Here is a 19,191-nt window from a genome sequence, read left to right on the forward strand (position 1 = left end):
ACATAGAGAGTTTAGTAGAATAAACAGAAAGGGAAGACTTATTTGAATGAGCAAACTTCAGGCCTTTGCCTTTCCCAGACCTGGGGGTGGAGAGGGTATAGAGTTGCCAGGGTTTTTGTCTCAAGCGTAACAATGGGATAAATATATTAACTAACAATATTTACTGTAAAAATAAAAGAAGACCCCAGGCTTTTTTTTTTCCTAACAAAATTAATGATGGTTACATTAAGCTAACTTGTAGATTTTTTCCCCAACCACTGTCTCCATCTGATTTCCTAAAATAATTATATGAAAAAGTAATGTGAATGAAATCTGTTCAAATAGGTTGATAATATTTAGTTAGCAGTGAACTAAATATGTCTAGCACTAATTTGTGCTAGACATAGTCCAAAATGCTTGATTTGAATTTACTCGTGTAATCCTCACAAACAACCCTATGAGGTCTAGGTACTGTTCTAATCCCCATTAGGTAGACGGAGACACGGAAGTAATTTGCTCCAGGTCAGCTGGACGGTGGTAGAGCTTTTTACACAGGCAGTCTGTTTCCAGAACCTGTGCTCTTAAATACAATACACTGAAGTTTATGTGTGGGTATCCATAGAATTAAATTATATTTTTAAAAGACTGGAAAGCAGCATATGGTTAAAATGATCGTATCTGAGGCCACAGGCTTAGCCTGAACGGATCTACCCACTTGCCTCCTGCTGTCTGCAGTTTGCTTGTTTCTGTTTAGCTTGTAAAATTTGCATCTGCTGCGAAGGCCTTTTGCTCCCCCTCCATTTAGATAGCTAATGCAAGTAAAAGACCGCAGAGCTCTAAGGAGATGTACCTGTTGGCTGGGTCACAGAAGCCAGTGGGTGGGAGTGCAGGTGGTGCAGCATAAGCCCTCTGCGGGGGGGGGGGGGGGGGGGGGGAGGAGCACGCAAAGGCAAAACCACTGGCTTGGCCTTAGAGGAAAGGACAGCGGACCGGCCATGGCGACAGACTGTCTCCCGGTCTGTGCTCTTTTCAGTTGTTCTGAATTGCATCAAAATGGAAACTCCCACATCTTCCAGCACAATACATTCTTTTTTATAGACTTTAAGAGAGAAGCAAGTCTTAGCCAGGGCTGCCATAACAAATACCATAGACCAGGGGCTTAAACAGCAGAGATTTATTTCTCACAGTTCTGGAGGTTGGGAAGTCCGAGCTCGGGGGGCCAGTGTGGCCAGGTTCTGGTGAGGGCCCTCTTCCGGGTTGTAGGCAGGCGGCTTTTTGTTGCAACCTCACAGGGCAGGAGGGAGCAAGCTAGCATTCTGACCTCTTCGTTTAAGGACGCTAGGTCCCCTTTCTGAGGGCTCTACCCCCATGACCTAATCGCCTCCCAAAGGCCCCACTTTCAAATAGCATCACAATGGGAATTAGATTTCAGCGTATGAATATGGAGGAGACAGGGGTGGCCCAGTGGCTCAATTGGTTAAGTGTCCGACACTTGATCTCAGCTCAGATCTGGATCTCAGGGTTGTGACTTCACGCCCCACATTGGGCTCCACGCGTGGAGCCTACTTAAAAAAAATAAAATAAAATGAATATGGGGACACACATTCAGTCCATAACAGTAAGTATTCCTTTCACTGAGTGCAGTAGCACCCCAAGTTAACATGGTTTGGGTATGGAGTTATGAATGTGGGGATCTCCAAAATACCTAGACTATGTCTCTATAGTGGAACGAGGGGTTCAGGCCTTCTAGCTCTGGGTGGGGATAAACTAATCCAATTAAACAGTTAAGCCCAAACTGAAGAATCAAAGAAGTAACTTTCAGTTAACAGGACAGTGACACTTCATAATCCAAACCACACTTGGCACTATGTGTAAGCGGTCACTGCTGTGTCATTGGAAGGCTGTTTGTCTCAATGGACTCACGGTTGATGGGTATGCCAGGAAGGGGCTGATTTCTTTCCCTGGATCTCCTGATGAGTTGCTGTCCTGGGATTAGTCAACTGGCCTCAGAACAGTTCCAGTTGTTGGTGCATAGTGATTTTCTTAAAAACACCAGTCGTCCACTGTTGGAATAAGACTTGCACCTTCACTCAGTCATTTCTAGACTTCGGTTCTAGGCTTTAAAATGATTGATTTGTAATTGTTGGCTATGGAACGGTGTCAAAATACAGAATGCTGTTGCCCCTGAGGGCAGTATCAGTTGAGTTTTAGATGTTTTTGAAGAGGGCATAGGTTAGTTAAAGGAGAAAGTCAAATATTTAATGCCTTATGTGGGACCATTTGAAACTATGCCAATTTTTTTTTACCGAATATCCATGGCAGTATCACTTTGAAAGGACCCAACTTTTTTCATGAGCCTTCTTGTGAATAATTAAGAACGCTTTTGATTAATTTTGTTTAAGCTGGCAAGGCTCTGTATTTTATTAGATGTATTTTATTAGGTACATATTTCTTTGCGTATTTTCAGGAAAAGTCAACAAGGCTTTATCTTTATGTGACTCTTTTTCTACCTTACCCATTTTATGTCTAGGCACAGATTTTATTAGCACTGGCTTTTAAGAAAAACTTTACTGGGATATAATTTACTTATATAATTCATCTATTTAAAGTAAACAATGTAACGATTGTTAATATATTCACAGAATTGTGCATCATCAACACAATCAATTTTGGAACAATTAGATCACCCCCAGAAAGGAAGAAACCTGTTAACAGTCACTCACTCCCCACTTCCTCCCATCCTCCCCCCAACCCCAGCCCTAGACAACCACTAATCTACTTTCTGTCTCTACAGATTTGCCTATTCTGGACATTTCTTATAAATGGAATCATGCAATATGCGGTCCTCTGTGACCAGCTTTTTTTTACTTAGCATAGTGTTTGCAAGGCTCACGCGTGCTGTAGCATATATTAGTACTTCTTTCCTTTTTATTGCCGAATAATATTTCGTTGTTTGTATAGACCACATTTTATTCATTCATCGATTGATGGGCATTTGGGTTGTTTCCACTTTTGGGTTATTATGAATAATGCTGTTCCGAATATTGTGTATACTTTTTTGGTGTGAAGATCTGGCTTTTTAGTGATTCAGCTGCCCTTTTAAATATCACAGCTAAATAGGACCCCCGATGTGCTCTTGCTTAGTGCCTCCTTTTTAGGCACATGAAGTGTCTGGATCACAGACAAGGCAGTGGAGGCCAGTTGGGGTAGGCGGCTTCCCTGGGCGCATAGAGCTAGACTGGTGGAGTGGGATCCTGGATCCGGGTCTCTCGCTCCCAGGTTCAGCTCTTCACCAACTGGTGTGGAAACATGAAGGCAGAAGACGACCTAAAGCCTTCAGTGCGCAGATTTGTAAAAGTCTTGTAGGCTTTTTCTGTTTGCTGTTTCTTCTGTTTGTCACAACAGTACGATCTGGTTTGAAAGCAAAAGAACAAGAACATCAGAGTTAGAAGGTTCCTTAGAGACTTTCTAGTCTAATATTTCCGTAATATAGATGAGGAAACCAAAGCCCAGAAATGCTGTTGGGGGGCAGAGCAGGGACTAGAACTCCGATTTGTACTCTTCACCGCAGCCCTCACTGTGCCCTGTAAGGGTGAGCATTCGTTTGTCAAGAGCTGGGTGAGGGTTGTGCTGAGTCATTTTGTGTCTCTTCTCTAATAGAATCCCGTCACAGGGCTGCTGTCGGCCAGTCACGAGCAGAAGGATGCCTGGGTGCGGGATAACATCTACAGCATTCTGGCCGTGTGGGGCCTGGGCATGGCCTACCGCAAGAATGCTGACCGTGATGAGGACAAGGCCAAAGCCTACGAGTTGGAGCAGGTACTGTTGACGGGCAGCCATGTCTTGGCTGCTCAGCGCCTTTTCCTTAAACTGAGAAGCCTGGAAGTAGCTGTGCAGAACAGTTTGGTGTCAGCATTGCCTCCATTTCTGCTGTAGAGTATTTTAGGGAGGCGCTTAGGTGGTCTCCTTGATAGTTCTCTTTGAGATGTTTTTCCCTCCTTAAAAAAACCACCCAAATCACACTGTTCTGAAAAGGAAAAGAAAGCATCCAAATTTCTAACTAGCTGTATTTCTCTCACACATGCTCTGTCAATTTTATATATACTTATATACAAAATGTCATTATAAACTAATCGGTTGTTTTTAAAGAGTCAGCACACCAGAAATATACATTCCGAAGTGTAGTAGTCTGAAGTAGTCAGTCATGTTGAGAGGGTATTTATCCAAACAGTATTGCTATTTCTTAAAACATTTTTGGTATTTCCCTTAGAAATTCCTCTCTAGTCTGAACCATTCCAAAGCAGTCTTATGAATTTATAGTCAGTCACCCTTTCATTTTGAATCACATTGGTGTTGTCCAGTATTCATGCCTATGTTACTGTATGGCACAATGAAGTACTTTTATTGATTTCCAAAATCAGAAACCAACATAGTCACCGAAGCAAAGATTGGCCATCATTGAGTGTGTAAGAGAATAATCTGCCCTTGAGCACAGGAGGTATTTTCAGAGTATTTTGAGTGATAGCGTTGAAGTAGGGAGCATTGACATAGAACAGTGTAGTTCTCTTAGCATGAGAGCCTTTGGGATTTATGTTTGATTCATATGTTCCTTACTGGCCCTCCCAGCCAGTGGATTATCAGGTTCAGGGAGAGTTCTTACAGCCCAATCAGTGTGTTACAGCAACCAAAGTGGGCAGGAGTGACAGGCAGCCTTGATGGCCATAGCAAAACTAGCAGAGGAAGCCGGTCTGTGGGAGCAAGGGAAGGACAGTTTGGATTTGACGAGACATGCTGAGTGTAAGGTGATAAAATCACCAAGTCTTAGAGGTAAGGGAAGAGGTCATTTTAAAATATGCCTACAGCAAGCACTGCATGCTCCTCCAAGAAGTTGGATGGTTATTATGTAAGTGAATCATTCTTTAGCAGCATAATAATTTAATGTGGATGTTCATCAAACTTCCCATCCCCCTTTGAGACAAAATCGAAGTAAAGCTTGCCTGGCTACACACACGTGTGCATGCACACACCCTGTACCTCGGCTCTGTAAGCGTTTTCTGATGCAGGCTAGAGTCGACTAGATTTGCTGCGCTGTGACTGACAGTAGTGAGGCACGAACAGGCCACATTGTTGTGTTGAGTGTGGTTCATAACTAAAGAGAGACCTTTCCCTTGATTATGGAGGATAACACAGGATCTTCCCGTGATCCTCAGTAGGGCTGCTATTGCCTTTGGGGTGTACAGTTATTCATTGTGTGAGACTGTCACGCGCATCGCAGGACACTTAGGCTCCCTGGGCCCTACTCACTAAATGCCAGTAAGCCCCACCTTCATCATGGTGACAATAAAAATGCCCCCAGCCCCACATTTCCAGATGTTCCTCCACCCCTAGGGGATGGGAATGTCACCCCCAGTTGGGAACCACCATGCTTCTTCATAATGGAAAATAGCTTTGTTTGAGGGGAAGTCAGTTGACAAATATTTGTGCTTTACCCTGTAGGAAATGTTAGTTATACCTTATGAGGTAACATTTTCTGCCTCAAAAGAGTTTATGTCCTAAAGTGAGATTGATTTCTAGAATCCTAGGATTTTAGAGACAGAAGGATCTGAAGGATGATTCATTCCAGATTTTTCTCTGGTAATTAACTTTCATGGCCTTTCACTATATTCTTGCCCTGCAGACCATGTACATTCTACAAGAGAATGGTCCTGGGTGGGGGGGGACCTTCTTTCAGCCGGGCTACTTCGACCTACAGAATATCCCATTCTGTTGCCACTTGTGAATTAGCTTTATATTGTTTTTAATAGGATGGATTAAGACCAGCTTTTGATGGGTCTGAATTTCAGAGGAAGTGGGAAGCAATATTGACTAAGAGCTCAAACTCTGGAGTCAGATCCCTGGGTGTGGGCTCTGTCCTTGCTCCACCCCTTGCCTGCTGGGAGACTTTAGCAATGTTGCCTCATCTCTCTCAGCCTCGGGTTTCTTATCTATAAAGTGGGGTAATAACACGCGCCTCATAGGGTTGTTGCCAGAATTAGACAGAATCCAGTCCAGGTCAAGGGTTTTGTACAGTGCCTGGACAGAATGTCTGATTATCATAGTACTACTGTTATTATTCATAATGATAATGATAATAGTTGGTTGCAATACATACTATTAAGAAACCTTGGCAGCTACTTGCATTTTGTAAGAACTTTACTCAATAGTCCTGTGATGGTATCACAGATGGCTCTTTTGGCAAAGTAGCATTACTTTGGGGCAAGCATGGTGGACTTAATTCATCTCTGGCATAACAAAAAATAAAAAAGAATTGTGACATCAGAATTAATCCTCAGGGTACTAGGCTTGTAAAAATTGTCTTGCTAAAATACCAGTGAGGAGTCACTGGATTTTAGAACTGAAGGTGCCATCTGGTCCAACCCCTTTATTTGAGATGAATTACGGTATCAAGATTTTCTTTCTTTGTGATGGCGTGGAGATAATCTCAACAGTCAGAATGCTTGTATATGCTCAGGATATGCCTTCTCAGGGAGGTCTGTGGGCAGCCCTGGCTTACGGGCCATTGTGGTAAGGAGGTGGTTTTCAAGGAGCAGGGAAGCTGGCCTTGTCACCGATCCCACTTTCTTTCCACAGAACGTGGTGAAACTGATGCGGGGTCTTCTCCAGTGCATGATGAGACAGGTAGGCAGAAAATGACAAAAGTGTTTTCAGGTCATCTGAGTGGGCATTTTGTCACTTTCATGGTGACAACTAACATTCCTAAAGCGTTTTGAGCTTTTCTTCTCAAGTGGAAGAGAAATTAAAAATACTTGGCTTACTTTGTCCTTTAAAATTATCTTCAATAATCATACTATAGAACCACAGACTCAAAGGACCCTGTTTCTAACAATCCTTTTGAAGAGTTATTTGTGTAGAAGGAGAGCATGCCCTTTTTTTAAACGGGGATGAAATCATTGTTTTTAAAAGCCACTCTCGGACAGCCATGTAGTATTGTTTATTCTGTTGAGCTTATATATAGAGGGGTTTCTTCTCATTTGAGTTGAAATGCTTGAGTAAAGTTTAAGGCTTGACATTACTGTCTACTGGCATTTCAGTGTGGGGGGGGGGTGGTAAATAAAATAATTCATTGAGCTCGTACTATGCACAGAACCTCATTATGGGATTTGCCCAGATTCCAAAATGAATGATACTGTCCCCACCCTTCAGCAGCATGTGCCTGGTTACTCTTCAAAGCCCTAGTTCCTCTTTTCCTTTTGACATAAGGAAACAGGAAGCTGAAGTTTAAACGGGTCCTCTTCCCTCTCTCTCTCGCAGAGCGCCTACCATGTGTCACAGCTCCGGCTGGGCATATGCACACAAGGAAAACCCTTTGGCTTGGCCCATCGCCCTGTAGAGCTTGTTAAAATCCCCCTGGGCTGGGCCATATCTGGTGTGGACAGGGAGAATCCCCCACACAGCTCCTCCGTGTGGTGCTGCCTTCCATCTCTCTGGCTCTCAGAGGTAGCAGCTAAGAGGTCTAAGAGCAAGAGACTGGGTGTGGCCTCTGCCAGCCGTGAAGCCCTTAACCATGTGGAGCCGGCTTGCTCTCTCCCTCAGGTGGCTAAAGTGGAGAAGTTCAAGCACACTCAGAGTACCAAAGACAGCTTGCACGCCAAGTACAACACCGCCACCTGCAGCACCGTGGTGGGCGACGACCAGTGGGGCCACCTCCAGGTGGATGCCACCTCCCTCTTCCTCCTGTTCCTGGCCCAGATGACTGCCTCTGGTGAGCCAGGGCCCTTGGAGCCCATTGTACAGGGAGTGGCAATCCAGAAGGGAGCAGGGAGGGGCAGGCATTGATCCAAATTCAAAGTAAGTTATTTCTGTAAAGAAAAAGCATGCATGTTTATAATACCACGTACATTGACTCAGTGACCTGCCAACGGCCAGCCTTCTGAGGACCTATAGGACAAAGGGCTGTCGAGCCAGCTCTGGTAGCATCTCTCTGGCTGATCCCAAAGCTGGCCTGGCCCCTTCACCTTTTCCTCTCACTTCCCTCTTCTAGACACACACTCATTCACCTGAATTATATTCAAACAGCATAATTTCTAGAACTCCATAGCCTCCATGCTGGGAGTGGGCCAAAAACTCCCTGACTGTGAGCATTGTTCCTCAGCCCAAGCTGTTGGCTTCCATGGCAGCTTGGACACCAGGTCTCCTGAGCTCCAGACTGTAGTGTGTTTCTGCTAACCAAATGGTCTCTTGCATGACAGAGTCTGCTGCAACGGCCCCCAGGGGTTAGGTCATTTAGCTGCTGCGCCTCAGTGTTCTTAGCCCCAGTCCAGTAAACTGACCTTCTGAGTTAGAGGCTTCCCGTGAATTTCAGTCTGCAAATATGAAACTCTAAAGGTAGCAGAAATCAGTAAATAATATTGTTATAGCTTTGTGAATAAGCCAGGCATTTATAAAAAATACTTTTTGGTTATGAAAATTAAGATGGCTCACTGTAAATAGTTTGGAAAATAGAACAAAATACAAAGAAAAAAGTTCTACTGCCAACTTTCATTTGGATGTGTCTCTTCTAAGTCTTTTTCTTTTTCTTTTTTTTTCCAATTTAGGGTCATATTGTTTACATAAATAGTAGTCGTTATTATATAGAATTATAACTTAAGCATTTTCCCCATGATCTTACAAGCTCTTCATAAATATAATTTTAGCAACTTTATCAATGGATATGCCATAATCAAATGATTCCTTTATTCCTTTTTTCTCCTAGTGTAACTGATGTTGCAATCCAACTTTTTTTTTTTTTTTAAAGATTTATTTATTTGAGAGAGAGAGGTGGGGGGAGAGGGGCAGAGGGAGAGGGAGAGAGAATCCTCAAGCAGACTCCCTGCTGAGCATGGAGCCCGATGCAGGGCTCCATCCCGAGACCCTGAGGTCATGTCCCAAGCTAAGATCAAGAGTCGGCTGCTTAACTGACTGAGCCACCTAGGTGCCCCACAATACCAACTTTGACCCCCATCTCTACTTGCTTCCTTCTGTTGGATAGACTTCAGAGGCTATTTACATATATTACCAAATTGTTTTCAGAACAGTTTACTAGTTAAACTCCCCCTACTGATGTAAGAGTTCATATCTACCATACCCCTATCAGCTTCAAAAATCCATACTTTTCAAAATATGTGTATTTGCCATAATCACCTAAACATTTGAGGGCCCAAGCAAAAGTCCAGCTCTCTGGATCACCACCTACTTCAACGAGTCAATGCAGCTCCCTGGGGAGGTCTGGGGAGCTCGCCATCCCACAAGGTCAAGGGCTGTCTCTTGAAGGTGGGGGCTCTATTTTACCTATCTGCCATAGGGGAAAGGTACCCACCCTTCGACTCATTCAAGGATAAGAACAGTGTCTGGTTGCTCTGGGCTAAAATTTGTGCTTTGTTGGAAACTTCTTTGCGCAAATCCAACACTAGCAGAAGGCCCCACACCTCTTTCAGCCTTTTCTATCCGTAGGCACACCCGCATTCCTTCCTTCCTTTCTCTTTCTGAGATTAGACATTGGCTGTTTCAGTTTACTTCAGATTTAATTTTTGATGCCTAGTAAGAAAAATGAAAATGGGGGAAAACAAAAAATGAGAGTACAGGAATTTCTTTCCTAGTATGATATTTGTAATTTGGGAGTGGCAGCACACACATCTCTCCTTACAACATAACTCTGTAACTTTACTGTTTGTTTCTCTTTACTAGGTTTACGTATTATTTTTACCCTTGATGAGGTGGCCTTCATCCAGAATCTTGTTTTTTACATAGAAGCCGCGTATAAAGTTGCTGTAAGTATCAACCCTGGTAGTTTTTCAGGTGTCCCAGTTCAAAAGAATAAAAATCATACAGGTCTTGGAGGGCCAGGCTGTTTGGGGCTGATCAGAAAGTTGGCAAGATTCGAGCTCTAAGATTGTCACCTCTGCACACAAAGTACACATTTTTGTCCTGGGACCCAGTTGAGGAGTTGATGTTTTTGGAATGCACCACATGCTCTGTTTGAATCCTTTGTACTTATTTTTTAAATTTTTTTTTAAAGATTTTTATTTATTTGCGAGAGAGAGAGAGAGCGCGCACAAGCAGGGGGAGTGGCAGGCAGAGGGAGAAGCAGCCTCCCTACTGAACAGGGAGCCCGATGCGGGGCTCGATCCCAGGACCCTGGGATTATGACCTGAGCCGAAGGCAGCCGCTTAACCGATGGAGCCACCCAGGCACCCCTATGCTTATTTGAAATAAGACCCTAACATGTCCTGTAGCCGGCACATAGGCCGGCTGGAATCCGGGTGAAGGGCAGCAGCATCAGCTTGTCAGTAGGAGCTGCAGAGCCGTGCGTGCGGATCACCCCAGGCAGCCCACAGGCAGAGGGGCCAGAGCCGGATGTGTGCCCCAGGCCAGGTATGGGTGGCTGTAAATGTGTATAAAGCCCAGTGCCTCCAAGCTTCTGCTGATACGGCAGGTGGAGCCTCATGCACTTCTAGTTGTTCTAGAACAACTGACCTGGGCAAAGCTGACTGCAAGGGCAGTAAAGAAAGGGTAGGGTTTGGTTTGTTTGTTTGTTTGTTTGTTTGTTTGTTTAAAAAGCCACTGTGGTTGAAAGCAAGGGTCAGCAAACATTTTCTGTAAAGGGCCCGACAGTAAATAGCTGTTTTCGCCTCTACGGCCCCTGTTGCTTCTCACGTCTGCCCTTGTTGAAGAAAGGCAGCCATAGATAGCACGTGAACACGTGAGCATGGCTGTGTCCCAGATAGACCTTCTTTACAGAAGTAGGTGGCAAACTAGGTTGGGTCTGAGGGCTACCTAGGTCTAAAGAGGCGATTCTCAATGAGGGGCAGTCTGCCCCTCCCAGGGGACGTTTGGCAACATCTGGAGACGTTATTGCTACTGGCATCTAGCTGGCAATGGTGGGGGATGCTGCTGAACGGCCCGCGGTGCACAGGACTGCCCCACAACAAAGAATGGTCCAGCGCAAAATGTCAGTAGCACCGAGGTCTAAAGAAACCAGAGGGGAGTGGAAAGGGTGGGACTTTAGTTGGACCTTGGAGGGTGAGCAGGGTTTAGAAGAGCAGACGGGTGTGGGAATAGCGGGAGCCGTACTGGGTAGGAATGGGCTCTGAGTGTGGGAGGGGTCCTTGGGGAGAGGGGCTGTGGAGGGAAGGAGCAGACTTCTCCTGCAGGCAGAGTTTTGGAGACTTAGCACAAACCCAAGTCTGCTTGTGGGCATGCCGGGGATGGAGGCCACATGACGGAGGTGTGGCCAGCCGCAGGGATTTGACGGAGCCAGTGCTGAATAGGCAGTTTGTCATTTGAGATTCTTGCACAGGGGAGTTAGCTGATCGGGCAGTTTTTGAGGATGAGTCACTTGGATCCAGGGTTGGAGTGAGAATGGGTTGGCATGTGGAAAGGCCCGAATGTGAGGAGCACCGAAGGCCGGAGTCCTGGGCCTCAGCTAGAAGGCATGCCAACAGGAAAGAGTCTAACGCCGCTCTGGCGTGCCTATGTCTAAATGTGCACATTTTGGAAATGTTCCTCTTTGCAGATCAAATCATAAATACTGAAATTTTGGCACTGGTCCTGTTCTTGTTGGCTTGTAATTTTTCAGTAGTGCATGTAGCATTATTTCAAAACAGTATCCAGTGCTTGCCTTTCTTCAGTGAAAATAAGAATTATAAAAGTTAGGTATGCATGTATCACATCCTCTGTATGGATGGAGTGTTGTGAGCCAATTCACAATAACTGGTTTTAAAAGACCAAGAAAGTTCAGTATTCTGTGCCTCAGTTTTGATTTTGGCCTCTGTTACTTGCTTAGCATTTTCCCCCAAGAGGTAACACTAGAAATAGGTATTAAATTATATTAAATGGCTTGGTTGGCTTCAATTAGTTATAATACATTTGTTAAACTTTCTTTTTTCTATCTTACAATTTAATATAAGTTCAAAGGGATCAGCTAAATAGAGGGGCAGCATTTCATTTGATTTGAAGATAAATAAAACATTTTGTTCTCTACAAATCAGGAGTTTCTTACAAATTGATAACTTTTGGGAATAAGAAAACTGAGAGTGTCTTTGCATGCATTTTTGTTCCACTTGAGTATTTACTTGCAAAATTCTGCGCAGAGGTCAAATGAAGTGAAATTGAGGACAAGCACAGCCTGAGTATATAAAGCCATGAATTCAGTAAAACCTTGGAGAAGAGAGATTCATGTTTCGTGGTGCCTGTGGTAACATAACAGAATTATTTTTCCATAGCACTTCTCCTCTACCTCTTTTTCCTGCTCTGATTACTACCTTTTTCTTCCATAGGATTATGGAATGTGGGAACGGGGAGATAAGACTAATCAGGGCATTCCGGAATTGAATGCAAGCTCTGTAGGAATGGCCAAGGTAACACTCTTGACCTGTTCGTTCTTCCTTCTGTGTAGTTCTACTGCTTTGATTTGGTTCTCAATCTTTAGGGGTTTGGATTTAATCTGATTAGCATATTTTTCAAAAGTCGGCTGCTAGTATGAAATTCAAGTGGCACATACACCCCAACCTACTGAGATTATAGGTAAAGGATGTAGGTTTCCTTACCCTGAAATGTGCGTGAGCCAGAAATTAAGCGCCCTCCTTCCTCATTATCCATTATTATCACTCACAGGTCTAAGGTCTTGCTGTTGTCTGAGCACCTGGATGTGTGATATCCAGTTGTCTTTTCTGGGTTATAAAGAAGGTTGAAGAAAATAACCGCTTTGTAGGGCAGGGCTTACAAGTTCAAGTCTATGGAGTCAGGTCAGGCAAGTAACATAAACAAGTGAAGCAGGCCAGATAGAAAAATATTGGAGGGTACTGGGGACACTGGGAACTTTCTCTAAAGGTATTCCAATTCAAAATCATTTTTAAAAATTTCTTTAGGCCGAACAGAACATGGCTGTGGGGCAGATTCAGTCCGCCAGCCACCAGTTTACATCTCTTGTCCTCCACCTTTCACTCCCTCCCTCCCGCTCAAGACTGAAGTACATGCTTGGATAGAATAAAGACTCTAGAGCTAGAATTTTCAAAGCAACAAGAAATATGTTCGGTGAAGGTCAAGTGACAGAAAACATACTTAATACTAAAAGAATTAACTTTAAGTGGCAGACATGCTAATGTTAGAATTAACACATAAAGATGAAAGAAAAGCTGTCCGTGAATTTAGTGCGCCCCCCCCCCCCCACCAATGTTATGAACTTGTTAATATTTTATTTTTCGGTCAAATACTGACTTCATTTGGGGAAATGTTTGTCTATTTTCTCTTTCTTGTTTCTGCAAAGAGCAGCAATGTACAGGGAAGGCCTGATTCCACTGAAAATAAGGATAGAACATGTCTATAGGACACTTTAGCTGAATTTTAAAGATGTGTGTTTCGTCACCTTTGGCAACACATGTATGCTAGATCGCTTAATGGGAAAGGAGGAGTACTGGATATGGGCATGTATGTTTACTAGAAAGAAAAAGTGGTTCATACCTGTGCTTGTAGGCAGCTCTTGAGGCAATTGATGAACTGGACCTTTTTGGAGCCCACGGAGGACGCAAGTCCGTGATCCACGTCCTGCCTGATGATGTCGAACACTGCCAGGTAGCAGCTCCAGCCTCTCATGGTCTGGACAGGAGGGAAGGAGACTGATGGAGTAGAAGACCTGGGTTCCGGTCACATTCCTCACCTTTCTTTCTTTTTTTTTTTTTAAGATTTACTTTTAAGTAATCTCTACACCCCACATGGGGCTCGAACTCACGACCCTGAGATCAAGAGTCGTGTGCTCCACCGACTGAGCCAGCCAGGCACCCCACACTCCTCACCTTTCTAGCTCGGTAGTACTTGGCTTCTTTGAGCTTCACCCTATCCATAAAATGGGCATACTGGCACCTTCCCCTCCTATTGCACAGGGTGGTGGTAAGGATCAGAGTAAATCAACTTAGTTCGTCAGAGCACCCTGCAAGCTGAGAAATGCTGGGTAAACCTAAGACACAACAGTGGCGAGGTATATATGTGTGTGTGTGTGTGTGTGTGTGTATGGAGTCAACAATCAGAGCAACCTTGTTTGGCTGGAGGCAAAATCTGATCTGATTGTTGAGCATATAGGTGGTTTTCTCTCAAGTTTCTCTCATGATGCCACCAAATTGAATGACCAGCAAGCAGTAGTTCACTTGGGGAGGGGTGGAGATGGGTGGAAAGGAGAGTGGAGGAGAGATGAGATGGGAGAAATGACAAATTAGTAGAACCTGCATGAAATACAAGTCAGAGAAAGGAGAGATTTGTTGCAGATTAGGGGAGTCCGTTGAACAGACAGTAGGTCACCCGTTGCTGGTCAGTCAGCAAACTCTTAGTGAGGGCCCACTGTGTGCCACATCCCGTGCCGGGGTTATGGGAGTGAGAGCCTTGTAAACTTGTTAGCAGAGAGCTTCTGGAGGGAGTGTGTGTTTCCAGGCAGAGAGCTTAAGGGAGAGCAGCTAGTTAAAGAACTGGGCTTGGGGGTCAGTTCACTTGAGAAAATGAAGCTTTATTCTGCAGCTGAAGGGTTCCCCATCTTTATCCCCTTTGCAGCTCATCCATTTTCCCACAATAAATAGTCCATAATGGGGACTCTGCTGTTTCTTGGGCTACAGTTTAATAGAGGCGAGCTGTTGTGCATCTTAATAATGCCTAGTCCCTAGTGGAAACTGTGTGAGCTCTGTGGCCAGCTGGGCCTGGCTTAGAATTCTTGTTCTGTCACATGAGGCTCTGTGTCTGCATCTCAGTCAGCCCTCATGCGTGAACTGGACAGAGTATCCAAATTCCTTCTTTATAAAATGGAAAAAAAATTTGTTAACATGACCAAATGGGATTTATTCTAGGAATGCAAAATTGGTTTAACATCTGAAAATCAATTAATGTAGTACACCATGTTCATATGAGATTTAATATGCTTATGTTTGCAGGGCTCTAGCCCCGTGTCTATACACATTAGATCCCAAAGTCAGCTCCCTTCCCTTCCCAAACTTATCACTTTCACCTTCCTTTAGTTTATAGTGCCTAGTCCAACCACCTTATAATCGAGGCTATATTATAGTGCCACTAAGTAACCCTAGTTCTAGGATTAAAGTAATTCTGTTATTTACCGTTTTACCTGAGTGTTTGTGTGGTCTCTTGGATTTGACTCCTTCACATGGGTTTTGATCACCCAGTCATGTTCCACAGAAGCCAGACATTTCTCCGTGCTTGCCCTGTATGTGTATTCTTCTCTGTCTTTATCTTCACAGCCAGGACACCCTGGCCTGCTGACACAGTAGCCCTTAGTTCCTCACCTGCATGTCCGAAAGACACAGCAAAGTCAACAGAAGGCCCCCAAGGGAGGGAGCCCAGCAGTTCTCAGCATGGGCTCCAGGCAGTACTGTGCTCTCCCTGACCCTCTCCTCTCCTGCGAGAAACAGGAGTCATTGGCTGGGCAGGCGAGGTCCCCCAGTGGGGGCTCTGTTGGTAGGAAGAAGCTCTACTCAAAATCGGCAAACTCATTTAAATGTTTCTTGGGTCTAAGGTCATGGTGTCTAGATACTGTATGCAACTGTTCATGCTTCCCAGATTCAAGCCACCTCTTTGTTTCTCATTCAGTCTATTCTGTTCTCCATGCTGCCAAGAGCATCAACATCTAAGGAGATTGACGCTGGACTTCTTTCCATTATCTCTTTCCCGGCCTTTGCAGTGGAAGATGTGAACCTCGTGAATGTGACCAAAAATGAAATTATTTCCAAGCTCCAGGTAAGGGTTGATCATGCTGGTGCCCTTCCGCCCTGTGTTAAGTGCCCCTTTCATGATGACATGGAGCAGCTCACCCAGGCCTTGGTTCTCCATGAGGTCAGTGCCTTCGTTTATCTAGGCGGGATCCAAAGCCAAGTGTACGGGTGAGAAAACAGTCTCAGGTTGATCGAGTGCCCTAGTTCTTTTCCCGCTAGCAGAGCTTGAACTCCAGCCAGCACCTTTGAACCCCAATTCGTACCCCTCCTGTACTTCTAAAGCAGAGCTTCTTAACCCTTTAGAGATCACAGACTTCTTTGAGAATCTCTTGAAAGGTATAAGGTCCCTGCCAGAAAAAAATGCACACGTCCCAATATCCTCCAACTCTACACACAATTTCTGGGGGCTTAACAATCCCAAAGTTAAATCGAGCTTAAGAAAATCCCTGCTCTGAGGTGAAATGCAGGAACTATGACATAAGATACCAAACTGAGAATGTTATTAAATAGCCCAGGCAACTGAACTTCTCAGTAAAATGATCAAGATGTAAGTTTTCTTTAAAAAAAAAAATAATAAGTTTCTTGAGCCAAAATCTTCATGTTGATGATCCTACTTAGATTCCGTAAAAAATGCCTTTAGCCCTTGGATACAAAGGGAATGAAGGGTCTCTAGTCATATCCCCAAAGAAGCTGTCTCATGGTTTAGTGGAGAAAAAGGAAGCTCTTTTAGCTTGTCCCAGTAGGCAGGGAGTCAGTGCAGGGAATGAAGTGTTTAAAGGAGAGCAGGTTCTTGGCTGGGCCTCCCCAGAACTCCCAGAACTCTATGGGGCTGGCCGCTAGGAGCCCCCACGCACTTAAGAAACTGGGAAATGGACACCCAACACTGTGATCCAGGGACTAGGGAGGCAGATCGAGGGCTCAGTGCCACCATCCTTCTTCCTTAACACCCAGGAAGCTGGAGAGGATTACTGGAGCCTGCCCCAAGAAAACCAGCAAGAGCCCTAGGCCAGAGGAAGCCCCACCCACCCCACCCTGCCCCAGCTTCCACCTCGCTGCATCCAGAGCCTAATTGTGAGGAGTCTGGAATGTCCTTTTGGTTTTCCAGTCTTTCAGGTCAAAGCAGTCCAATCCAAGTATCTGCCCTGGTGGCCTCTGTGAGCGATGAGGGTCCCTCTGCATCTTTGCGTGACACAGCCGGTCAGAATGAGGGCTGGTCATTCTGTGAACTCTGAGTAATTACTCTCCCAGCCCTGATATGCCTATGGAAAGTTTTGGCATTCCCTTCTCAGCACTGATCAACCCTGAATTTCCTTGGCTTATTACTTAAAAATAATTTTTGTATTGATAACAAAGAGCACTTGGTACACATTTCGTTACTAAAAGATTCATGGGAATGGGGGTGGAGGGCCAACATGAATCAACAGAAAAAGACAAAGAAATTCTTCTCTTTCATCAAATGCACTTTTTTTTTTTAATCTTCTTAGGGGCGTTATGGATGCTGTCGTTTCCTTCGAGATGGTTATAAAACCCCAAGAGAGGTTGTATTTAAATATTGTTTCGTATGATTCCTTAACTGCTTCATATTTAAGTCACCACTGTGGTGTTCCCCCTCTCTCGATTATAAAATTACATGTTAGAATATTGGACGGGGAAGTCTTAATTTTGAAGACAGCAAGGCTGGAGTTAGGCAGTAGAATAATAAGATCATCAGGAGGACAGCAAGCTGGTGGTTTAAAACCAGCCTGTAGGCATGGACACTCAGTTCTGCGGCTCCCACGATGTGTTCAAGAGAAACTGTGGCCTCCCTCTCAAGTTGCTTTGCCACAGTGACTGATAGAGTGATTTCAGTGAAACAGATAGTCTGCTGAGCACTGTGATAGGCAAATTGCTATTTATTTGTTAGCAATCTAGGAAGCTTAATATAATAAACCACCAAGGAGTCTTGTGTACATTTCTGATAGACATTTCTGAAATTTTACCGTGGAAAGCTGCCAGAAATAGCATCTCCGCATTATAGCCAACTCCTAATCCTAGCAGCCGCAGAGATGCAGTGATTCAGAAAGCGAGGGAAACCCAGTGAGCTACAGGGGGATTATATATGTAATCTGACAGTACCTTTCAGAAGGTTTCCTGTTTGATTCCAGGACCCAAACCGATTACATTATGACCCTGCTGAGCTCAAGCTCTTTGAAAACATTGAATGTGAATGGCCTGTGTTCTGGACGTATTTCATAATAGATGGGGTCTTCACTGGCGATGCCGTTCAGGTGAGAACATGCTGGGTGCTGTGTTGACAATCAGCATTTTCATTCCCTCGGTGTGCTGAGTGTTATTAGAACATAAGGTTATGCAAGAATTTAGGGCACCGTTTCAGTTATCTGTTGTCGCTTAACAAGCTTTCCCAAAATGTAGTGAATTAAAGCAACGGCTATTTTGTTTATTTGCTCATGATTCCACAATCTGGGCAGGACTCAGCAGGGACAGGTTGTCTCTGCTTCGCTTGGTGTCAGCTGGTTCACTGGGGCTTGGAGGATCTACTTCCGACATGGCGTCACTCACGCGGCTGGCAGCTTGATGCTGGCTCTTGGCCCAGGCCTCTCTTCGCCTCCATGTGGCTAGCTTGGGCTTCTCACAGAATTGTAGTGTCTGAGCAGTCAGGCTTTTCACCCGAGAATGCACAAGCAAGAGCTGCTAAGCTTTCTTCAGGTTTAGGCCCCAAACTGGCAGTGTCCTCCTGTTGCTTTTTTTTTTTTTTTTAAGATTTTATTTATTTATTTGACAGAGGCACAGCGAGAGAGGGAACACAAGCAGGGGGAGTGGGAGAGGGAGAAACAGGCTTCCCACCGAGCAGGGAGCCCAATGCGGGGCTCTATCCCAGGACCCTGGGATCGTGACCTGAGCCGGAGGCAGACGCTTAACTGACTGAGCCACCCAGGCGCCCCCCCTTCTGTTGCATTCTAATGTTTAAAGGGTCATGCCACATTCAAGAGGAGGGGACTGCACAAAGGCCTGAGTACTAAGAGGTGGGGTTCATCGGGGACCACAGATAGTTCTGGTTGTCCTGTTGTTTTTTTCAGACCAGCCTAGGCTTTTGCCGTCTTCGGCTCTAGTATAAAGGTACTGTCAGCGAACATCTTATTTGATGTAACAGCATTCTAGAGGGTTCCCAGCCTCCAGCCTCACTCCCTGCTGTTTCTCTATACCGGTTGCCAGGGGCATCTTATTAAAAGGCAGATTAGATTATGCTACTGCCTTACTTAAGAGCTTTGAAAGGCTCCTGCTTGCCTTGGGATGAAGTATAAGGTCTTCTCCTGTTTTGTAAGGCCCCATAAAACCTGGCCCGATTTCTTACTGCTCACTTAACTTCCTTGAGTTCTGTGATGCGAGTGCCCTGAAACCCTTTCAGTCCTCTGAAGAGGCCATGCTGTCTCCCCTCTTCTCAAGTGCCCAGGCTCTGCTTTTCTCCCTCAGC

The 19,191-nt window shown here is 44.8% G+C and overlaps 1 protein-coding gene across 5 annotated transcripts in view; it reads left to right on the forward strand.

The window, feature by feature from the left end:
- The window catches only part of PHKA2 (phosphorylase kinase regulatory subunit alpha 2), a 73,545-nt gene that overhangs the window by 21,026 nt on the left and 33,328 nt on the right, over positions 1–19,191 (forward strand). For 3 of the 5 annotated variants that reach the window (XM_088028855.1, XM_028122595.1, XM_088028853.1), the window contains exons 2-10: positions 3,640–3,798; positions 6,610–6,657; positions 7,573–7,741; positions 9,703–9,785; positions 12,294–12,374; positions 13,489–13,587; positions 15,598–15,744; positions 17,204–17,257; positions 17,864–17,986. In XM_088028855.1, the coding sequence (XP_087884981.1) occupies positions 3,640–3,798; positions 6,610–6,657; positions 7,573–7,741; positions 9,703–9,785; positions 12,294–12,374; positions 13,489–13,587; positions 15,598–15,744; positions 17,204–17,257; positions 17,864–17,986 (963 nt within the window). The remainder of the gene's footprint in view (positions 1–3,639; positions 3,799–6,609; positions 6,658–7,572; positions 7,742–9,702; positions 9,786–12,293; positions 12,375–13,488; positions 13,588–15,597; positions 15,745–17,203; positions 17,258–17,863; positions 17,987–19,191) is intronic. The other 2 variants (XM_088028854.1, XM_088028857.1) reach the window with 1 other exon arrangement.

This window comes from Eumetopias jubatus, unplaced genomic scaffold (assembly GCF_037043125.1).
Source record: "Eumetopias jubatus isolate StellerSeaLion01/CBP00866 unplaced genomic scaffold, mEumJub1_p1.0 scaffold_11, whole genome shotgun sequence".
Lineage (NCBI taxonomy): Eukaryota > Metazoa > Chordata > Mammalia > Carnivora > Otariidae > Eumetopias > Eumetopias jubatus.